Here is a 24,488-nt window from a genome sequence, read left to right on the forward strand (position 1 = left end):
TGTGGAAAGCACTTAGAGCAATGCTCTGATATGTGCTCAATAAATGTTAGCTTTTATTATCATTTATTTTTTGGCGGGGGGAGTGGTAGTAAATAATCCACTACACTCACATCAAATATAAATGTATTCTCAGTAGTTCCTGTAAATCACATTCCACTTTGCCTGTGGAAAAAAAAGGAGATGTGAATTATTTCAAATAGACACGTACATACTTTAAAATATTGAGTTTATTAAAAAAAATCAGTACAGTAAAAACTGCCACAAAAATTACTTGATACTAGCAACGACAGGTGCTCCTATCAATTCAAGTGCACATATTTAATTCCCCAGGTTAAAGACCTGTAATTTCCCTTGAAGCTCTTTAAGTTCTGAAGTTATATACAATTAAGCAGGAAAACATTAACATTAAATGAAAATCAATTTTGCACAAATAAGTGTGATCAAGCAGCTTAAATTATCACCTGAAATACTTCTACTTTAGAGAAAAATCCCAGATGACAACACTGTGTATGTTCTAAAAAGATTCACATTATTCCCTGGGGGGTGTCTCGTGGCATTCTTCTCCCACATTTCTTTGACCAAGCCTCAGGCAAAAAATTGAGGAAAACTTTTCCAAGCAGTGGCCTTATTCTTATGCACATTCCTTTTCTTTTTCTGAATTCAGAGTTTCTGAAAACACAGAGTCTTTTCTCTTGGTAAAACAAGACTTGTAAGGCATTTGAGGACCCAGCTACTGTGTTTCTAAAGTTTCTTCCTTTCTCTGGGGAGACACAGAGGCCTACACACCATGCTTCTGTTCTCTCCTCCCACATGGGGGTCCTGCGTGGTGTGGAAATGTAGACGTTTCTGATCTCATCAGAGAAAGTGAGCTCGGCACCTTTGACGAGGCACAGGAGAAGGCCTGGTCCTCTCCTGATGTCCCCAACTTCCTCTGAATTCAGAGAAAGTTTTTTATACCAGAATGTGTCAAGGCACAGTAATAAAAGACATTTAAGAACTAAAAATGTGAAAAATCACCCAGGACTTGAACATTAAAATGTGTTTATTATTGTGCATTGACAACTGGGGAGCTCCTCTTTTTAATAAGCTGCAGCAGAGCAGAGGTTTGGCAGCATAAGCAAACTGTGCTCCACCTAAGTCTACAGCCTAGCAGGGATAGGGGTCCTGACAGCAATCGCTAAAGATGCAAAACATGAGCCTGGTGATGGGACCAGCTAGTGACTGCACTTGTGTTGGCATCAACTCCAGCCGTGGGTTCAACAGGAATCTGATCCCCTGTGTGAAATACACTTATCTATTACCTTTCAGAACATTGTGATCACCAAACTAAGCCAGAGGAAGGAACATAGTATTTTCAATGGAGAAATTATACATTCTGAAAATATTATATTGTGTTAATCAATTCACATTTCTTGGGCACTGATAAATGTAACAACATTCCATCATAAACTTCCAGAACCACTGCTATGACAAAGAGAAAATGCAAAGCAAGGACGACCTCATCGGCATTTCCTTCCTTTCAGTGGGCAGCACCTTCTGGCCAGACGGACAGCTGAGGATAAAGATTTCCTGTGGGCTAAACCCAGATGGTGCCGTCCCTTCTCCAGTGTGACATGAGGGCCCCACCTTGCAGAGCCTTCATGTAGCAGCCTCTAAGAATTCTGAGGTGAACACAGCTTCTGCATAATCTTCACACATATCCTGAAGTTCAGCAGCAACGGCCTCCAGCGCTTCATCTACCAGCTCTTCTGAAAAGCTGGAAGACAGACAACACAGCCACAGGTATGTACAGCCAAATATGGGAGCCATTCTTCCAGTCAGCCGGGGAACTGAACAAGACAATTCTAAAATGTAAATGTAAACTGAAAAGGCCAAGAATAGCCAAGGCACTTCTGAAGAAGAAAAATAAGGAGAGAGGCCTTGCTCTCCCAGACATAAAGATGGTGCTGCTTAGATCTCGAAGTCCTGCTAGAAGGAGGGGCCTGTAACATACACAGAATGGTGGACCGCATCCTCCACGCGTTCGAAACCAGAGGTGACGGGAAAGTAACTAGCTGCAACCCAGCACCACCTCTGACAGCTGCCTAAGACAGAGGAAAGGGTGTGTGCCTCCCCTATGGGGGCGGGGATAGGATACTCCACATTTGTGTTCCTCCACTCTCTAAACACACATCTTTTTTTCCTAAACTGTTTGAGAGTATGTTGCAGACTTGATATCCCTTTTAAATAACCATGGCACAATTATAAAAATCATAAAATTAACATCAATATAAAACTATAATCTTATCTACAGACCTTATTCAAATTTTCCCAACTGTCCATGTAATGACCTTTAAAAGAAAACTTTCTCTAGTCCAGGATTCAACCCAGGATTACATGTTACATCTAGTTGTTATATCTCTTTAGTCTACTTTAATCTGAAATAGTTCTTCAGTCTTTGTCTCTCATGACCTTAACATTTTTTAAGGGCAAAGGCTGTTTTGTAGAATGTCCCTTAATTTGGGTTTATCTGATGTTTCCTTATAATCAGATTTAGGCTATACACTTTTGGAACAAATGCCACAGAAGGAATATTATGTCCCTTCAGTGCATGATGATATCTATCTGTCCCATTGCTAATAATTGTTAATTTTGATCACTTGGTTATGGCGATGTCTGCCAGGTTTCTCCCTTGTAAAGCTGCTATTTTCCCTTTGTAATTAATAGGTATATTAGAGTGAGATATTTTGCAACTATGTAAATATCCTGTTTCTCATCAAACTTGCCTGAATCAATTATTACAGGGCTGTCAAACACTGATTTTCTAATTCCATCATTCCCTCTCCATTTGATAGCTGGCATTCTGCTATAATGAAGAGCTTTCCCTTCTTCCTTATTTATGTATTCATTCATTCATTCATTCATTCATCAGTTTGGCCTTATAGATTTTCATTTTATTCAACAGTTTATAATCTGTGACAATTGTTACTCATTTTGATGCCTGAAAACATCCCAGACTTGGCCAACAGGAGCCCCTTCAAGCTGACGCGTGCATCCTCTGGATGTGTTCCTAGCATTCTTTGAGCACTTCCTTTCAGGCACAACATGATGCTTCAGGCTCATCTTATACTTTCCCAGCCCCAGATCCAGTCTTAGAATTGGCCACTTCTCCAGTGAGCTCTGATACCTTTTCGTGGAGAATAGGATTTAGAAACCAAGACCTGAGTACCAGGTGTGCTTACTGCTACTGGTGCCTCTGCTTCTAGGTCCTCTCAGCAGATCACCTAAGAAACACATGTGTACATGCACACCTCCCCCCATATCTGTTTCTCCATCAAAAACCAAACATTCATAAGAGATACTTCCATTCCAATTCAACAGAGATTCATCCTAGCCTTCCCCTGGAAACCTTGCTCCCAATATTTACAATGTACTTATTTGATCAATGCTAAACCGCAGAGAAAGCAGTTTCAGAATTGTAACCCACACCACTGTATAAAAGAAACCTACTAACTAGAACTCAGTGATGTCTTCTAAGTATTCTTTTTTGTCTTTAGCCAGAGGGTATAGAGTCAAAATACTGCATTCAAAAGTTACTTAGGCTGGTTCTTGTCGGTCTCCATTCCCTTTAGTATAATTATATTATTTATTTAAAATACAGTTAGGTTCATGTATCTGTTTGCATTCCAATTTAGGGTTTCCTGCACCATGGTTGATTAGGAGGGGACGAATAGGAAATATTAATATGGTTCCAAAAGTCAGAATTACACAAAAAAGGTAAATGCAGATAAGTGTCATTCCCCCTCCCCATCCCTTCTAGCCCATTCCCACTCCAGTTGTATTTTTGTTGTTGTTTTTGCTAATCTGGCACTCTTTTGCCTTAATTGGCATGTGAGGTCCTTTTTCATTTAATGTTATTCTGATATACACTAGATATTTTCTATTTGTCTCTTTGTTCTCTATTCTTTTAGATTTTGTAATATTTTATTACATTCTCTCCTCTCTGTTAACTTAGATATTATACACACTTTTATTCTTTTAGTGGTCACCCCAGATTACAACAAGCATCCATGACTTAACATCCAACATTAATTGATAGTCTTAATTTTTCTCAAGACAATGCAAGAATACTAACTCCATTCATCCCCTCCTGACTTAGATCTTATACACTATTGTTATTGTGTATTTTAAAAGTGTGTAAATACACACACATATATGCCCATAAGACATTATTGTTACATATTGTTTATCACATTGTTTCACGCAGCCAGTATTCATTCATCTACATATTTACCTTTTTTAAAAAATTTATGCCTTCCTATATTCCTGACCTTCCATCTGTCACTGTTTTCTTTTTGCCTAAAGAATACCCTTTTAATATTTCCTATTTCTGGAAATATTTTCCTCCAGTGAAGGTCTACTGGTAATAAATTTTCTCAGCTTTGTTTTTTTGGAACCTCTCTTCTCACCTTCCTTCTTGATAGATATTTCACTGGGCTTAGAATTCCCAATTGGTCGTTCTTTTCTTTTGGAACTTTTAAAGATATGCCAGGTCTTCCAGCATCTACTGTTTTTGTTTCTTTTTTTCTCTTCTTTTTATTCCTCCAGCTGATTTTAAGGTTTTCTCTGTCTTTTATTTTCAACAATACTACGATATGGCTAAGTATGGGTTTCCCTTTATTTGCTTGGGTTTTTTGGAGCTTCTTGAATCTACGGTTTGATGTCTTTTGTTACTTTGGGGAACTGATAGTCTATCTCTTTGGATGTTGTTTCTGACTCATCATCTCTCCTCTCCTTCTGAGACTCCAACCACACATATATTAGACCTTCTCACTTTATCCTCTATGTCCCTTACCCTCTCTTCTTTTTTTCATCTTTTTTTTGTGTCTCCATGTATCACTCTGGATATTTTCTTCTGTCCTATGTTCCAAGTCTCCAATTTTTTCTTCTGTTGTGTTTAATTCACTATTGAGTCCATCCAATGAATTCCTTATTTCAGAAATCATATTTTTCATTCCAGAATATACATTCGGATTTCATTTACTTCCCAGTTCTCGGCAAAAACCCACATTTCCATCTTTTATTTCTATGAACACACTAGGCACAGTTATTTTAATGTCTGTGTCTGATAGATCTAATATTTAGAGATGCCGTAGGTCTCTTCTTGTTCTTGTCTCTCTATAGCCTGGTTATTTTTCACCATATGCCAGACATTGTATTTGAAAATTATAGAAATAAGATGATATTATTTTCCTCCAGAGAAAATTTATGTCTGCTTATGCATGGTGCCTGGGGGGGGCACTAACAACCTAGAATCACCTCAATCCACCCACAGGAACTGAGATAATTTGGAGCTGAGTTGAGTCCCTGAGAAGGCCTGTTTATATCCAGATCATCTGTACTTCCAGGGTGCAGTCTTCCAGGGTCCCAATCAAAAGCAAGGAAAGTGCACCAGGACAATCCCCCCTACTTTGGCAATCCTTGGAATGCAACCTTTGTCCCCTGATCTGAAAAATCCATCAAAAGTGCTGCTCATCCCCCTCCACGCTGACTCTCCAGTGCCAAATGGCGGGCTAAGCTTCCCGGGTCTCTGTCTTCTCCAGGATCCCGGCCCAGTTCTTCTTCACTACCCAGTTAACGTTTTGATGCCTTCAAGCATATATGTTTTATTTTTAATACAGCTTTTCTATTAATAGTCGTCCTCAGTGGGAGAGGTGGTCCAAATTACCAAGTGCGTCATTACTAGAAACAGATTACCTCGTTTTTATATTTGCTTCACTTTCTATTAATATATTCCTATCAATAATTTAACCCCAAACTGTGAGAGAAACACAAAGGTGTTCCCAATACATTCTAACACTTCAGGTAATGTATCTATTTGTTTCTTTTTAACCTCCATTCTGCCTTTCCTCTTGGGAATCATGCTCTCTGGAGTCCTCTGTCCCTACTCTAATCTAGACTAGCTGCTTTCGATGCTCACTGAAAGATTCTTTTCCTGGAAATTGCTTTTGCTGTTTTTCTAGAAGTCCCATAGTAGAGTCTAAGTTTCCTAAATCTCAAGTCTTCCTCTTTCTAAAGGTACTCCCTCCCTTGCATTGGTGGCATACATCACACTAGCTTACTGAGAAACAGTGCGTGGGAACTAAATTTTTGGACATTTTGAATGCTTAAGATGTTTTTATTCTATCTTTGATAATTCAGCTGAGCACAAAATTCTAGGTTAAATATTGGAAGTATGCACTAATATCTTCTAGCTTCCAGTGTTGCTACAGAAAACAATATGCCATTCTCCCTTCTGATTATTTGAATGTGTCTGGTTTTCCCTCTCTGGAATGGTTCGTCATCTTCTCCTTACACTGGGATGCTCAAATTTCCTTTGGATAATTATGTGCCATCGTGTGTTCTGTTCTATTCATTCATTCACTCACTCACAGTGGAAAACTGATGAATCCTCTTTCAATCTAAAGACTAATAGCCTTCTGGGAAATTTTATAGTATTTCTTTGATAATTCCCCATTCCTCCTTTTCTTCTTTTCCCACATTCTGGAACTCCTATTATTCAGATGTTAAATCCAGAACAACCCTCTAATTTTTAAAAATCTTTTTCTTCTCTACTATCTAACTCTTTGTCTTTTATTCTACTGCCTGAGAGATGTGACTTTTTTCTTTGAATCCTTCTAGTGAACTTATTTCAGCTATCATGTTTTTAATTTCCAAGAACTTTTTTTTTTTGAGACAGGGTCTTACTGTGTTGCCCAGGCTAGAGTGCACAGAATGCAGTGATGTCATCATAGCTCACTGCAACCTCAAACTTCTGGGCTAAAGTGATCCTCCTGCCCCAGCCTCCCGAGTAGCTGGAACTATAGGTGTGTGTCACTAGGCCTGCTTATTTTCCTAATTTTTGTAGAGATGGGGTCTCGCTCTTGCTCAGGCTGGCCTTGAACTCCTGGCCTCAAGCAATCCTCCCTCCTCAGCCTCCCAAAGCGCTAGGATTACAGGCGTGAGCCACCGCACCCAGCCAAAGTTCCTTTTTTTATAGTATCCTGTTCTTTTTTTCATGATACAGCAGCTTTACTTTGTTCTTGGAGAATATTAATTCTAGTTTGTTTGTTTTTAATGTTCTACTCTGCTCTCTGCATTGTCTCTGCTTCCTCAGAGTTCTTCTCATCTGTTATAGCCTACATATCTTTCACAGTTTCCATCAAACCTCTGGTCATCTCAGCTGCCTGCTCACTTTCAAGAAGGAGAATTTCAAAAAGCCTATTTTCTGGCCCACCTGCATCCATGCCTTCACAAGCATCTGCGGCTGCCAATTCCCGAGTCCTACTAAGGTTCTTCTGCGCAGATAAACTTAGTTCTTGACTTCACCCTCGTTAGGCACTTGGCTTTTCTCTGGCCTGCTAAATCATTTGCCATTTGTCTAGCTGCTTTATGGCCTACAAATTTTTATTCATATTTCCTGTATGCTGTCATTTATGGTATCATGCCTTTTACTTATCCTTTTAGTGATATACAATAGGAAAGGAATGCAGGAAGTAGACATAAATACATATGTTCAATCTGTCCTTTTTAACCAGAAATCTCCTGATTTTTTTTCAAACCAGGAATCTTTAAGAGTTTGTTTTCATTAAAACCATCATCACCTTAAGTTTCCCTTTCACAATCACTCTTTTATTTGCATCCAGTTTATATCATCTGCTCACTCTGTCACTGGAATAGCGCTTTTCTTCAGGTGTAAGGAGGAACAGAGAGAGTAAAAGAAAGAAAACACTCAGCTTCTGCCTCACCTAAGAGGCTAGCAGACGAAGTCAATTGTCTTTGGATACTATTTCAAAATCTGATCAATACCACTCTCATCTTTGGAACATTCAAATAAGAAATAAAAATAGGTGAGATTAAAAAAAATAGAGCTAGAATATTCAGCTGCACGGTTACTTGGGGTCAAAAGATAGCAGAGGAAAACACCTATAAAAATCCAGGCATATTTTAATGGCTTTGCCCTCTACATTTTAGCCTATTATGACTTATAGGCTGAGAGAGCTTTTCCCTACCTCTATATAACACTATGAACAAAACATCTCATTTTATCAGGTGGTAAGAACACACAAAGAAGAGTCTATCCTCCTTGGTTTGCTGTTCCATTTCCCAGTGTGCCTGTTAGCCTAACTGTTCCAGACAGATTATGGGAAACTGAGTAGGTATGCTACAAAATTCTGGGTTAACACATAGAAGCAAGTCAAGTTTACTTCTTCTCTTCCCCAGAAAATCCTTCAGAGCACAGGTGAAGACAAATGTGTACCTCAACCAAAACAAAACGTCTCAGACACTTTGAAGTGGTACCAAATATTAAAGAGAAGTCTCAGGACTTCCGGTTAAACCTGAGGACTCAAACATACGTGCTTATCCCTGATGCCATCCCAAATCCCACTTAAATAAAAGAAAATATATCAACAAATTCATAAATCTATAAGGAGAAAAAAAAAGACAAAAGTAGATGAGAAATGTCCAAATTTTTCAGAAGATAAAAAGCACACAGAAGAATCATAATCGATTTATAGCAGTATAGAGGAAACATAGAGAAAGGTGAAACCTAACAGTCTGTAGAGAGACTCTTGCCTAGGAAAAGCAAGCTGATTTGTCCTACAAAACATCAGAAAGGCTCAGGTAGTAACAGTACAGAGACTCATGAAGGTGGTGTGAGGTATGGAATAGAAAATGAAGAAACTGGTTGAAAATTTGCAGAATAGTTAGACTGACTGATCTGTGCTCCTACTCCTGGCAGCTAAGTGACAATCCCTTCTCCACCCTCACAAAAGAAAGAAGGTATATATTTTTTGGAAAACATAAACCAGTAATTTTAAACTCAGCCAAGTTATCAATCAAGTTTGAAGGTAAACACATTGAAACTTGTAAGCCTTAAGAAATTTCCTCCAATACACAAACCAGGGTATGCTCCATCAAAATAAGAGAGTAAACCAAGGAAGAGGAAGATGGGGCACTAGAAAATAAGGAATCTAATACGGGGGCAGGTAACCTAATGCTCAGGGTGACGATGAAGGGAGATCCCAGGATAAGAGCCATATACAGACCTGGAGAGTCACCAGCCCAGACTGGGGTAGAAGGAAAAAGGGTCTCAGGAGAAAAAAGTAAGGGTGGCGGTTAAGAAACAGAGATTAACTGATATTTTGGATCATAAGGAAAATTATATTGACAGGTTGTTGGCTAGTATGTGGGGAAAGTTAATAAATATATTACATAAAAGATGAGCAAATAAAAAAAGAGGTAATTATTAACTCCTAGAATATGTTTAAAACTTGTTTAAGAAAGAAATGTAGTATACTACTTAATGACAAAAAATATCCTGCATGTTTATACTAAGGTCAGACCCATGAGAAATTTAAATTTGGGCCCTATTTAAAAAGAATGGATTTACACTTATCTTTTAATTAAGTATTTTGTACATAAAAGGAGGCTACCCATTCTTCACATATTTAGTAGATGTGGGATCCTGTTTTATGACTCCACAAAACTATTACTACCTTTCTCAGGGGAGGTAACCCAAAAAGGGAGAAGGGTTAAAGAAAATGTTGCAAAGTTAGGCACCTGCTGTTTGTAAAGGCAAGTTTGTCCCAACCATGAAGATTTCATGGTCAAGACTGTTTCCTGCCGAGCAATATTTTGTGTTCTCTGATGGGACATCACCCTCATTAATAGCAACAGGAAATCAGCCCTGACTTGACTACTGAATATTGTACCTCTGTTGTTAGGAGCTGAATGTTTGTGTCCCCCCCAAAATTTACATATTGAAGCCCTAACCCCTAGTGTGACAGTATTTGGAGATAAGGGCTTTTAGGAAATAATTGGGTTTAGATAAAATCCTGAAGGTAGAGCCCTTATAAGAGGAGGAGGAGAGGCCAAAGCTTGCTCTCTCTCTGCCACATGAGGACACAGCAAGAAGTTAACCATCTACATGCCAGGAAAAGGGCCCTCACCAGACACTGAATCCACCCACACCTTGATTTTAGACTTCCCAGCCTCCAGAACTGTGAGAAATAAATTCTGCTGTTTAAGTCACCTAGTCTACGGTATTTTGTTATGGCAGCCAAAGCTGCTAAGACACCCTGCCTAGGAAGGGGAGGCTACAGGGCACTTTTTCAGGTGTTTTATGGTCTCCCATATCTGAAAAAAGGCAGTTAGCAGGGAAAGTTTGTCCAGAAGCCCAAGAAAAATCATCCGAACTTCAGGGCCAAAGCACGGAACGAGACCTTGGCTAGCCCTTTCTCCAGCTTTTCCTTAAGTCTAAAATTGATACCTGGCTCCTAAACAGAGGACCATAACATTTCACTAACCTTTCAGCTATCAGCCACGGGTTGAAGGAGCCTATGGCCTCGTGGGATACCATCCGGAGATACTGCTCAAAACGGCTACAGTAGTCACCAATGCTGTGCCGCATACCCGGTGGGACAAAGAGGAGAGCTTGGCCTTCTTTCCGTTGAGAATCTTCTGCAAGGGAGGGAAGGGGAGCTTCTCTTTTCTCTGATGTCTCCTCCGTTCCCACACTTTCATCCAAGGAACTGAGAACAAATAAAAATGATGAAAGCATTCAAGATCATCAGCAAGCAAGGGTAAGCTGTTAATTTACCCTCATGGTTTTATAACCAAATGCTCACCTGCATTTCCCTTTCTCGCACTGAACAAAATGCAACATCCTATCACCATTTGCTGTTTCCCCTTTATACTAGACTAACCCTTGATGCAATGGGAATACCTACTCTTAGACAAAAGAGTTCTTAAAGCAAACCCTGCAGTAAATATCAGTGTAACCCACATATACCAATGTGGTGCTTTCAACAATATAAAACAGCTAAATGTTACTGAATACTGAAAGGTGTTATTGGATACTGTAAGGTTCCTTAAGATGCAACACAATCAATCTTACAAACATGCTGTTTTACTGATCTATCTTAGAGTTTGGCAAGATCTTGCTCAAAAGAAGAATTTCTCCCTGTCTTACGGAAATTGAAGGAACTCAAAATTTAACAACATCAAAGGCCACCAACTAGAATGAAACCAGTGTCATTGCCGCTTACTTGCCGTTACAGGGCCTTTCTAACACGATGTTCACGGCTGGATCCTTTTGAGCTGCTGTCTTTGTGATCTTGATTGGATGAGGAGGCAAAGGCATTTGGCTTACTGCTGGGATCTCTTGGTCTAGAAACGGAGAGGCATAAAATGACTGTGTATAAAGAAAAGTCAGTGTCCGTATTAGAGCTGTCATAGTGGCCAACAACCTGTGAGGAAGTCACATGTAAATCTCCTAAGCAGAATGGGCTTAGCTAGCAGTGCAATGAGGAAAATGCTCCTGTTTTAAATGCAAAGGTAAATTTAAAAGTTAACAAAGACATAAACCAATGAGGAATCAGTTTTAAGAAATAACGAACTTACTCCAAAGCCTCAGCTTGCTCTGAGAAGGCTTCTTGAAGAGGTCTATGCAAAGCCCCAGGCTACACGGGTTCCATTAGGACCCAGCCACCCACTCAAGGAGTCTTAAGCAGTTGGGCTTGTTTTTTAACCTTTAAATGCTTCGATTACTGAAGAAGAAAAAAAACCACTCACACCTGAACATTTAATTAGCTGATTTAATTTGTCTCTGGGCATTGCTGGAAAAATCTGCATGATGATAGTCAAAACATTAATTTATTAACTATAACTTGCAGGCTTGACAGCTCTTCTGAGTTTTACATTATTTATAGTTTTAAATGTATTTCAAGTATAGGAAGAAAATTTGTCCTTAAGTAGGGAGCATCTATATGTTAAGCAATTTTCTCTAACTCATATTTATATGCTTATGATTTCTCACTGGCAGACAGAAATACTGCATAAGTCAGTTTTTGTAACGCTGCACAACCCAAAGATCACTTTAAATTTGGTTTTGTGATACAATTAAACGAACAGGGAGTACAAGTGGAAACAGGATTCTTACTACGATTTTATGATTCTGGAAGTGTCCCAAAACTCATTTCAGTTCTTAGTGTTCTAAAGAGCTCCTTTTGAAATGCATACCTAGACTATCTGCAGAGTCACAGATAGTGACTAATGATTTAAACCATCCTTGATAAAAGAGAACACTAAGTCCTCGTAAGACTGTCTTCTTCGTGATGCAACCTGACTTTGTGGCCAAAGGCCAAGCCATCCATGAAACAAACTGCCCTTGAACATCTGCCTTTCCTCTGCTTCCACACAGAAAGATGCTAAAATGCCCACCGACTGGCTAAACAATGACGAGAAGGGCCCTCGCTGCGCCAGCCCTGTGCCAGATGCAGGGGGGAGAACACTGACTACGACAAACTCCCAGCCTCAAAGAATCTGTGGCTTACTTGGGAGAGATACGACACCTTCACAAACCATTATAATACATGGCAGAACAGGCCAGAAAGTGCCATGGGTGTTCATGGACAAAGAGGGGAGGATGGGAAGAAAGTTCCAGGACAGGGATACAGGGAAAGCACTGCACAAGCAGAGTAGGATCATATGAGGTCGGCCTTGGAAAATGATTCCGTTGTTATATGAGGATAAAAATGAAGGCCAGAGAAGGGTTGGAAGGAAAAGAGAACAACATGGGCAAAAACCAGAGTGCTTGAAAACACAGAACACATAAGAGGAAAAAATCAGTGTTTTGTTTAGATTGCTCATCTTTCTGTCAAAATTTGACAAGGAGAATACTTTTTCTAACACAAAACTCCAAACTCATATTTTAAAGTAATTACATGTGACATATGCTGCTATTGTAAACCTTCTGTACCCCCAATTTCCTTTACATCTTAGTAAGTGTAGTACTTATAGTGTTTAAATTCCTTTAAAGGTAACGTTTAACCATACTTTATTCTCCTCCTTTCGTTGAGTAAGGCAGTAAGTGATAAGCATGGGTCAAAGAGAATTTGAATAACACTTCCCAGGCAAAATTGTGATAGCAGCCTAACAATTGTAGCCAAAATACACATGTATAAATTTTGAAAAGTGGAGGAGAAAAGCAAAGTCTTTTCCACAAGTGGTGCTAGAACAAATGGATATCCATTAGGAAAAAACAAAATGAACCTCAATCTCTACCTCAAATCATAGGCAAACTTTTACTCAAGATGGATCATAGACCTAAATATAAAAACTAAAACCATCAAGTTTCCAGAGAAAAGATTCCAACAGAATCAACTTGAGGGTAAATAAAGGTTTCTTAGGTCATAGAAAGCAAAAACCATACTAGAAAAAACTGATGTGACTTTATCAAAATTAAAAATGCCTGTTCGTAATAAAACACCTTTGAGAAAATAAATAGGTGGGTCACAGATGGGGAAAAATATTTGCAAAACATCTATCAGTAGATTAATGGCTCCCAGAGATAAGGGAAGGAAGAATGGGGAGTGACTGTTAGTGGATACAGGGTTTCTTTTTAGGGATGAAAATGTTCTGGAATTAGACAGTAGTGACGGTCGCACAACTATGTGAATATACTAAAAACTACTGAATCATACACTTTAAAAGGGTGAATTATATCTCTTTAAAGTTATTTTAAAAAACAAAACTATATATCTAACAAAGAATTTTACACCCAAAATACATAAAGATTTCCTACAACTCAAAAATAAAAAGACAACTCAATTAAAAAAAAATGGACAAAAGATTTTCGACACTTCACAAAAGAAGGTATACAAATAGCTAATCACCAGTTGAAAAGGTTCTAAATTTCATTATTCCTCAAGGAAATTAAATTAAAACCTCAATGAGATGCTGCTACAAGCTCACCAGAATGGTTACAATCGACAAGACTGACAACGCCGCCGATGCTGGCAAGGGTGTTGAGCAACAAGCTCAGTGCAGATGGAAGTGTTGATGAGAGTGTAAAATGGGAAAGCCGCTTTGGTAAAGGTTTGGCAATTTTTTATAAAGTTAAACACACACCTATCTTATGACCTGGTAAGTCTACTCTTAGGTATTTGTCCAGGAGAAATAAAAACTTGTGTCCACACAAAAACTGTACATGAATATATTCATCGCAGATTCATTCCTAATAGCCCAAAACTTAGAAGCAGGAAGAAACAAGGAACAGATTTCCCCCTGGAGCCTCCAGAGTGAGCTAACCCTGCCAACACCTTGATTTCAGCCCTTTAAGGTTCACTTTGGACCTCTGACCTCAAGAACAGTAAGAGAATAAATTTGTGCTTTCAGCCACTAAATTTGTGGCTTAAACCTGTTATAAACTTAAATTTATTAACAGCAGCAACAGGAAATAAACAACATAGATAAATCTATAAAACACTATGCTGAATGGAAGAAGTCTAGACAAAACAATATTTACTGTATGATTCATTTGTATAAAATTCTATAATAATCCAAACTATTTTGGCAGAGATGTTGCCTGGGTGGTAGGGAACTGACTGGGAAGGGGCATGAGGAACTTTCTGAGGTGATAGTTCTGTATTCTGATGGAGGTTTGGGTAACAAATAGGAATCCATTTGTCAAAACCCACCAAATGACACAGGATCTGTGTATTTTATTATAGGTAAATTTTATCTCAAAAGGAAAAAAAGAACTATAAATAAATATTAAACTCTAGTTGATGATATGCATGTTGAATATTTAGGGGTAAAATATACTGACATTTGCAACTTACATTGAAATGAAAAGATAAGATGAATTTATGGATGGATACAGGGATAAACAGATATATAACCAAGCAAATAGAGCAAAATTTTAACTGTATAAGCCAAAAGGTAGGTATATGACTGTTTACTGCACAATTTTTTCAACTTTTCTATATGTTTGAAATTTTTCAGAATAAAATGGTGGGAAAAAATTGGGGGGAAACACCTACCATTTTTTCCTTCCTGCATCCAAAATTGAGGATCAGCATATTCAATTTTGTTATATCTTTGGCGAACTGTCTCCTGGTATTTCTTTTAAAAAAGAAAAAAGTTTAATTTATGAGAAAAAATGAGTTCCATAACAAACCAGAACTAGTAAGGATGTAAAAGTTCAGTAGACACAATTGATACGGACACACTGCCAGAAATGGGCATCTGCCAGGCCAGGAAGTAATTAGTTCATGATGCAAAGCCTAAAATAAAATGAAGCAATTTACATAACTGCAGTCTAGACCAGCACCGTCCACTAGAACTTGCTGCACTGATGGAAATGTTCTATATGTGCCCTGTCCAATACAGTAGCCACGAACTATTGACCACTTATAGTGTGTTTAACTTTAATTAGTCTACATTTCAATGGGCACATGTGGCTAGTAGCTACTGTTTTGGACATCTCAGGTCTACATAGCTATCCCCAAGAAGGGGAAATTGGTTACAAGACTGAGATAAACTACATATCTTTACATTTTCAAAACCCAACAAAAAATTGTCTTCCCCTATAATGTTTTTATTTAGCAGCAAGGCAGAAATGAGACTTAATCATGGTGCAATTAAAAAGAAAATGCTGAATCAGGAGTCAGGAGACCTGGATTCTCATCCTAGCTCTACCAGGAATTTTTTTTGTAACCTTGACGATATCACTTACGTCCTTATTGTGCCTCAATTTCTTGCACTGAACAGTCTAGGGGTTAGGCTGGGTGAAGTAGTATCATAGAAATTAAAGAAGATAAATTTATTTGTAATTTGACAGGATCACACTCCAACAGGATAGAAGAGGCAACTGAACAACACTTATAAGAGGATGGATGAAAAAGCATATGGTCTCATTTGTGGGACAAGGCCCCGGTCTCAGTGTTTTTGGAATCACATATCAATGATATCAGGGGGAGAATAATAATGATCACTTACTGGATTACATGTCGGGTAGTTTGCTGAATACTTTATGCCTCATTTTATCTTTAAAAACTGCCTACTTATTAGAGAGGGTAAGTGACTATATCAAGGTCATACACTATGCTGGCAGTAGAGCCGGGATTTAAAACCAGGACCGTGTGACTCTGATGCATGAGGAGCCTCACTCAGCAGAGGCCAGCCCCTAGTGGCAAGCCAGACCAGTAGCCCCAGACCTTACCTCCATTTCCTCCATTCGGAGCATCATGATTTCCAGGTTGGGATTGTCCTTGCTGTCACCCAAGGTGGCTAACGTTTCAGACCCCAAGATCTTAGCATGAGTCATAGTCCAGAGCTCCTGAGCAGTATCCTCCAAAAATTCATCCAGCTGATGAATGTTGTTGGATTTGGAATCAACGGCTGTAGCCTACAAAACAAGGTGTGTGGCGGGGGCAGGAGGGCGGGGAGGTGTGGAAAGGTGATACAAAGAAAACAGAAAAATTTAAAGATTATTACTTGATCATAATAAACCAACAGCATACTGATCCAACCAGCAGAGTTTCTATGCTAAAACAAATCTCTCCTAACTCAGTAAATATTCAGGATTCTTTGCCTTTATTTGAGACTCTGAACCTACAACCTGTTTACCAGCTTTTCTTGAGCTTGTACCCTTCACATTCACAAAGCACTTTACAGTCTGCAAAGCATTTTTACACTGTATTTCTCTTGATTCTGATACATGTCTATAATCTGCTCTGAAAGAGGCTTTTGCAAAGAATGTCTGCTGGGGAAATGATCATTATTAGGCTATACAATGAGACATTTCTGGAATTAAATCCTGGTTCTACCCACTCAAGCCTGCAACTTTGGGCAAGTTTACTTAACCTCTCTGGGCCTGAATCCTCTCACCTGTACTATGGAAGTAATAATCTTACATTTCAGGGTTGTAAGGATTTCACAAGAGCTTACACGTTGGGACATTTACCAGCACAGTGCCTGGTGTGAAATAAGACACTCAACAGATGGTTACCACTATGGCAATTTAAGAAATATTTTAACAGTTCACAGAAAAAAATACATTAATGGCCAATAAAGCTATGAAAAAAATGTCCAACCTCAATCAAAGTTAAATAAATAAAAATTACGTTGAATAACCAATACAATAAAATTACAAAAAATATACAACCAATAATACCCATCTAGTTAATTAAGATATGTGTCTGTATTTGCATGTGTACACTTGCCATCTATAAAGAGTGGAACACCAAAAATACTATGTGTCATTAAAAAAGAAAAAGAAGGTCTCGATGTGCTGGTATGGAAAGAGCACCAAATTATAAAGAAAGAAGCAGGATACAGAACAGCAAATGGTATTTGTTTGTGGTGAGGTATAACTTTTCATATTATACTTTTTATGAATTATTTGAATTTTTGGCCATGTGCATATATAATTTTTAATTCTAAAAAAAGCTCATACATTTTGGAAAAATATATTTCATGTGCAGGTTTAGTTAATGACAACAGCTGCAGTAATAGGCAAATGTGTTATGACGGTACCCTCCCAAGAGCTTTTTCCTGACGTCAGAGATCCTCTTGTCTATAAGTAAATCTATGGAGAGTTATACTTCACTTGCAAATGTCTTCTCCATTTTAAAGGTGAGAATTCTGAGAATTTGCGCTCAAGGTCCCACAGATCTTTTATAAGTTAACATAGTTAAAAAAATTTTCTATGTCATCATGCCAACTTCTATGAGTTTGTTTGTTTGCTTTTGTTTGTTATTATCCATTTCTTTATAAACATTGACTCTTGGTTGCTTCCTGGCAAACTCTTTGCAATGATGTTGGTGTTTAACAATAGCCCAGAATTCTAAATATTAGATAGAGTTACTTTTCTCTTTCATTAAATTGAAAACTTTTTATTCTGCCTGCCCCTCCCAAACCATTTAATGCTTACAAAATAATTCTTATATATAAGGCTCATCATTCCTAGCAATATTCAAACATGTCTATTTTATTATCAGCATTTGTAATCACTTAATTTTCCTTTCATATTAAATGTATGGAGTTGTCTCCCTAAGTTAGATGTTAGCTCCATTATTCTGTGAGGAAAAAAATATTGTTTAGTTGCTATGCTGCACAAAACTCCAAGCCATAGCACACCTGAACATTTGTAATGGCTAAATACAGGCTTTTAACTTCCAGTCTTAGAAGCCTCACCTCACAGGAGATTTTATCACAAAATATTGGTGTGATTAAATTATAATTATAGAGATTATGAAAATCTACTGCAGCTAAAATATTGCTTAATAATTAGAATAGGGATATAGTCTCAAACCCTATTTTCTTTCTGTTCCTAAGGTCATTGGACTGGTGGAACTTCATTCCAGCTTCCTTCTAACTCTGAAACCTCTATATTTGCTCTGCCCTTTATGTGCTCTGGGCAACTAATGCAATAAATGTCTTTCCAACATCCACAAAGATTAAATAAATGTAACTTGCACCTTCTACTCTGCAGTCCTAAACCTAGGCAAGGTAGGAACATTCCACAAATATTAAAAACAAGCCCTCCAGAGGAAGAGTACAGGGTAGACAACAATAAAATGGTTTTATTTTTCTCAAATATTCTCATTTTTTTCCTCGGCTGCCTTTTCTCTCTGCTAGGCCAGATACTGGTCACATATTAGGCACTCAGAACAAGCTTGCCTAACGATAAATATTAGGGCTTAAGTATAAAGGAAATTAGGCCAGTAATGAGTGCAACTAGGATGAATGAAAGGAAATGAGGGCGGCTATTCTTCTGCCACAGGCCATCAACATTCGGGGCCACACAGGGCATGCATACTCTGTCATCAGGAGGAGAGATAAAGAGCCACTGATGAAAACTGTGGCTCTAGAGATTTCTGTGCATTGTTTGCAAGGCTGATCTAAGTCATAATGCTAAATATACACATAAGAATTAACGTGCCAAATGTGAAAAATAATTGTCACCCTTCTTGAGTAGGATAATCTAGTGTTTGCAAAGCAATCTGCATACCATTTTCGTTACAACTGAAGACATTATCATGTAATAATGCCAGAATATCAACAGCACACAACACATACCTCCCCTGCAGGCTGGGCTGTCGCTATGTTTACTGATGGACCGTCCTTCAAATGATTATTTGCTTCTGTAGAAGAATTGACTCTCTATTAAAACAGACAAATACATTCATGGATTATAGAAATTTATAGCTCACATTAGTACAAATGAATTTTGTTACCAGAATAACTTCTGTATGGAACTATTCATCAGCTTTAGCTACATTAGGCTTTTTGTAGCAATTCAAAGCACTTTGTCTTCATGAAAATAAATGCCATGTGTTGGTTTTGGCTTTCCACTCTTTCTTCCCTCGACTTTGTAAACATTGTCAGAGTAGCTGTGTGCTTTTCATACAAGTCATTCAACTTCTCTGTTCTACAGTTTCCTCGATGATACCATGAGGAAATTGGACTATTCGATCTCTGAGAGCCCTCTTTAGTTCTATACTCCTGAGATTTCCATGGACTCTAATAATAATTTAACAGTTCTCAAACTAGAAATATAGAAGTTCAGTGGCTTGTTCAGGGACCCAGAATGTCATTTATTCCATTTTAAATTACAATATTCTTCTGTGGCCTCATCTATTCATACAAGCAAGACTGCTTCTATTTACACAGTGGCTCTACAGGGTCTGGCTACAGAATTTGGCTTAGTGCTTACAAGAGGATGGCACAACCCCATGGTGATGCCATATGTAATTTCATCTTCAAGAAAGTACTGGTTTGTGCAAAGAAGCTGTCCTAACATCTCCCTCCTTGGGAAAAATAGAGCCAATTGTTCCAAACCACTGAGATAAAAGAGCACATTAAAATGGAAGCAGTTAGTTGAACACTGACATCACAAATAGATCTATTTGATAATGAAGACTACAATCTAAATTTGTTCACCAAACTGTAACCTCACCTTTTTCAAAAGTGGGACTCCTCTCTCTTCCCCTTGTCTTTACCCCTTCCCCACAACGGAGGACACATCAATAATGTGCGGTGGTCTGGGGTGAGTCAGTGTGACCTCTGTAGTAACTCTTTTTACCCCAGAACTTCCAAAAGGCAAGCAAACGAGATGAATTAGATTACCTGGGCCTTCGCCAAGAGAGGCTTCAAACGCTCCAGAACAGACTCCTCAACCTTGTCTAACTGGGTGGCAGAAACACTATTTAGAAATGAAACTGAAAATTAAAATCAAAAGCAAAAAAATATTCTATTTTGCATATTTATTTATCATTCCAACTGCAGGGAAATACAATGATTATAAAAACGACAGAGCTTCTCTAAATGTGAATAGCCATACAAATCGCCTGGGGATCTTGTTGAAATGCAGATTCTGATTCAGGTGATCCGAGTAAGGCCTGAGACTCTGCATTTCCAACAAGCTCACAGGTGATGCAACACCGCTGGTCCTGGACCTCACTTTGTGCACAGGGGTTTAGGAAAGATCTGAAGAAGTGTGTTAGGCTCTGAGTATACTTTAAAAAGATAACGGTTGCCTTTAAATAACTAAAGAGTTTATTAGACTAAACAAAACAAACTAATTTTGTTCCCTCCCCCAAACCCCACTGAAACAATAGTAGAATTAGACATAAACCCACAAAGACAAGGAGAAATAAAAAATGGTCCTGGAAAACAAAGGACAAAAGTGATAACTATTACTACCTTAGCTGACCTGAGAAAGCTGATTTCTAGGCCAGTAATGGGAAAACCTGAGAACCCACACAATTTGCACTGCTGACTTAGCCAAGCACACGACTGGTAGTAGCAGCTATAACTAGGCCTGGGCTAAGCTAGGAGGCAGTAGCTTAAAAAATGAAGACAGGAGTCAAGCGATGTTTGAGAAGTTAGACCCCCTAGTCCCTTTCCCTACATCACACAACTGGACAGCTGCCTATCTCCAATTCTAAGAGAAGTCTGGTTGCTCATTCTCTGAAGGGTCTCTTGACTAGGGGCAGCCAATCACAGCTGAGGCTGTCGGTACCATGCTGAAAACAGCTGAAGCTGAAATATTTATAGCAGCTTTATTCATACTAACTAAAAATGAGAAACAATCCAAATGTTAATTCATAGGAGAATGAATAAACATACATTGAGTAATAGTCACACATGGAATACTAATCTGCAATAAAGTGGATAAACTATACTCATGTATGTGCAACGTGGATGAATCTCAAAGATTGTGTTGAGCAAAAGAAGGCAGACACGAAGGAGCAGATCTTGATGATTCCATTTATATGAAGTCCAAAAACAGGGAAGATGACTTATGGTGAAAGAAATCAGAAAGTAGCTGCCTCTGTGAGGGACAGGGGTAGTGTGGGGTAAGGAATGACCAGAAAAGACACGTGGGAACTTTCTAAGTTGATGGACATATTCTTTATCTTGATTAGCGTTTTGGTTACCCAGGTATATACATTTGTCAAAACTCACTGAACTACACCTTTAAGTTGTTTGCATTTTGCTACATGTAAATTGTAACATAATAAAAAGAAAAAGAAAACCCTAAAACTAAAATACTAAGTCCAACGCACATAGTCAGAGTTTTCCATCAGGAGCCAGTCCCCTACAAATTCTAAACACAAATTTTAAAACCTCAGGTATCTAGCCAAGGAGTACTAGATATCTGAGAAAGCAAAAGAAAGAGATTATGTAGGGCAAAGGGGGAAAAGAAAGAGGCGGGGGGAAACTATTGTTAATATACACAGAGAGAAAGAGAAGTGCATTGTATCCATAAAAGAAAGATAGGAGACTATTAAGTAAGAGAAATCTGGAGATATAATAGAGCTCTTAAAGTTTAAAAATACTACAGAAGAAATGATAAACTCGACAGGCAGGTTAGACAATAAGTTTGAAAAAATCTACTGGGGCAAGATGGGGCTGCAGGGAAGAAAGAGAAGAAGAGAAGGAGAGAGAGAGAAAGAAAATAGAAAAAAAAAAAAGATAAGAAAATCAGACAACCAATCTGGGAAGTCCAACACCAAAGAACAAGAATTTCAGAAAGAGAGGACAGAGAAAACAGAGGGAAGAAAAACAAGTACAAAATAAAGCAAGAACATTTCTCAGAACTGAAGTACATAAATTGCCATGTTGAAGAAGTCTACTGGCGAAGGAAAATACACCCATACTAAGTCCTATCACTATGAAATTTCAGAACACTGAGGAGAAAGAAGAGTCTATATGTAAGCTTCTAAAGAAGGATAAAAAGCAGAATTCAGATTTCTTATTGGAAACAAGACAATGAAACAATGCTTTAAAAACTCTGATCATATTTCTGCCTCTGGAGTGGTAGAATAAATGTACTTTCCCCTATTCTTCCTGTTACGTATAACTAAGAACGTTGGACATTAAATATAAACAAACATAAGAGGACTAGGAAAGATGTAGAGAAGGCAGGCCAGCTAGGGACACTGGGGCCCAAAGAATGACATGGTGCTGAATTCCCTGAGTTTTCTTTTTGCCTCGTATATTTCAGACTAGGTATTAGAGAAGCCAGCAACCCAGAAACACCAAGAGGTGCAGACAAACAAAACAAAACAAAACAAAACAAACAAACAAAAAACCAACAAAAGCTCTCTCGAGCCAAAGGACCAAGAACGTGGAAGCCCAGGAAGATGGAAAACTTTCAGAAAATAACTGCGCTACTGCCACCCAACACCACAGAACCACCTATGGCCTCGGGCCAGCAAAGAGTGAGTGGAGAGCAAACAAGCCCGTGAAAGATGTTCAGCAGCATTAGCTATTAAGGAAATACAAACTAAAATCACAATGAGATATCATCGCACATTTATCAGAATGTCTAAAAGAAAAGGTAGTGATGCTACTAAATGCTGGCAAAAACGCAGAACAGCTGAATCCCTCAAACATTGTTGCTGGGGACAGAGAGCCACTCTGGAAAATGGTATGGCAGTTTGGTAAAAGAAACAAAACACGCAACTATCATACAACAGAGCAATTGCACTCTGGGCATTTATCCCAGAAAAAAATGAAAACTTATGTTCACATAAATACCTACACATAAATGTTTACAGAAACTTTATGCATAATAGCCAAAAACTGGAAACAACCCAGATGTTCTTCAACAGGCGAATGGTTAAACAAACTATGGCATATCTACACCATGGACTACTACTCAGCAACAAGGAGAGAACTACTGATACATGTAATGACCCAGATAAATCTCCAGAGAATTATGTAAGGGGAAAAAAGTCAATCCCAAAAGATTATATACTATATACCTCTACTTATATAACACTCTTGAAATAACAAAACTATAGGTAGGGAGAACAGATGAGTGGTTGCCACCGGTTACTTAGCCAAGCAGAGGATGGAGGCAGGAGAGAAGTAGGTATGGCTGTAAAAGGGCAACAGAAGGGATCCTGTGGTGACAGAAACATTTTGCATCTTGACTATATCAATGTCAATAATCTGGTTACAATTCTATACTATAGTTTCCAAAGATGTAACCACTGGTGGGAACTGAGTAAAGGCAACCCAAGATATCTCCGTATTATAACTTCACATGCCTCTACGATTAGCTCCCAATAAAAAGTTTAATTTAAAAATTTCCAATAAAAATTATCTTTAATTAAGAATTCTATAACCAGTAAGGCTAACAGCAAATATGAGGGTAGTAAGGTTTATCAGTAAATAAAGCCATTTTTAGACTTGAAAGATATAAAAAGATTTCCCATTCATCCTTTCTAAGAAGCTAAATTAGGATGTGCTTCATCAAAACAAGCAAGTAAACTGAGGAAGATTATAAAAACATATGGGAAACAGGAGATCCAACCATACAAGCAAGGCTGGCCTAGATTCCTGGCTTGTCTTGCCCTTTGCTGATGAAGTTTCTGTTCTCTACCACCTGCTTTCTGATGAGGTCACTCACTCACCCACACTCACCCCCAGAAAGAGCTGAGAAGCAGAGCAGTACAGGATAACCCATTCCCCTGACCAGGCTTCTCCCTGAAGTCCAGTGCACGTGGTTCACGTACAGCCCCCCAGATGCGGTAAGCTCCACATTTGCTCACTGACTTCCTGAGATGGGGCTCTCAGGGGAGCACAAGTCAGACTACCATCCAGACTCTGTTCAACTTATTTTCCCCTGGGAGCTACATTGCCCTTTCCTTGTTCAGCCAGGTTTATTCCTGTTTCTCAGTTTTCAAAATTAAACAATATATTGTTAGGGAGACTACACAGATGACAGATTTATGAAAAAGAGTAATGAAAAGATGAACACAAGAATCAGGACAGTGGTTGCCTTGGTGGGGGAAGGGGATGCAACTATGGACAGTCACTCTGGAAATTTCTACAGTAGCAGCAATGATCTATTTCTTGGCTTGTGGTGGTGGTACATGCGTGCTCATTTGGTAATATTCTGGATTGTACATAAGCATTTAGTATGTTCTTCTACATGTATGATATGTTCAGTTTTTAATAAAAAACACACAAAGGGTAAATAGGGTGCAGAGGATTAAGCTTTCGCCATAAGGCCCAAAAGATAAGTGGGCAGGAGGCATAAGGAATCAAATTTCAGCACAATCTAAGGTAGCACCTTCTAATAGCTACAGATGACCAAGAATGGGACCCCCTCAGATGGTAGTGACCATCCCATCGCAGAGTGTGTGTATGAATGTGCTGCA

General features: G+C 38.5%; 1 protein-coding gene across 6 annotated transcripts in view; it reads right to left on the bottom strand.

Annotated features, from left to right (window-relative positions):
• Positions 1 to 209: 209 nt before the first annotated feature.
• The window catches only part of KIAA0753 (KIAA0753 ortholog), a 62,004-nt gene continuing 37,725 nt past the window's right edge, over positions 210 to 24,488 (bottom strand). For all 6 annotated transcript variants that reach the window (XM_045526013.1, XM_045526016.1, XM_045526014.1 and 3 more), the window contains 7 exons: positions 19,939 to 20,014; positions 18,889 to 18,972; positions 16,028 to 16,213; positions 14,847 to 14,928; positions 11,070 to 11,190; positions 10,329 to 10,553; positions 210 to 1,756 (listed from right to left, as the gene is read on the bottom strand). In XM_045526013.1, coding sequence (XP_045381969.1) covers positions 1,639 to 1,756; positions 10,329 to 10,553; positions 11,070 to 11,190; positions 14,847 to 14,928; positions 16,028 to 16,213; positions 18,889 to 18,972; positions 19,939 to 20,014 — 892 coding nt within the window. In that variant the 3' untranslated portion in view covers positions 210 to 1,638. The remainder of the gene's footprint in view (positions 1,757 to 10,328; positions 10,554 to 11,069; positions 11,191 to 14,846; positions 14,929 to 16,027; positions 16,214 to 18,888; positions 18,973 to 19,938; positions 20,015 to 24,488) is intronic.

The sequence above is a fragment of the Lemur catta genome, chromosome 15, assembly GCF_020740605.2.
Source record: "Lemur catta isolate mLemCat1 chromosome 15, mLemCat1.pri, whole genome shotgun sequence".
NCBI lineage: Eukaryota > Metazoa > Chordata > Mammalia > Primates > Lemuridae > Lemur > Lemur catta.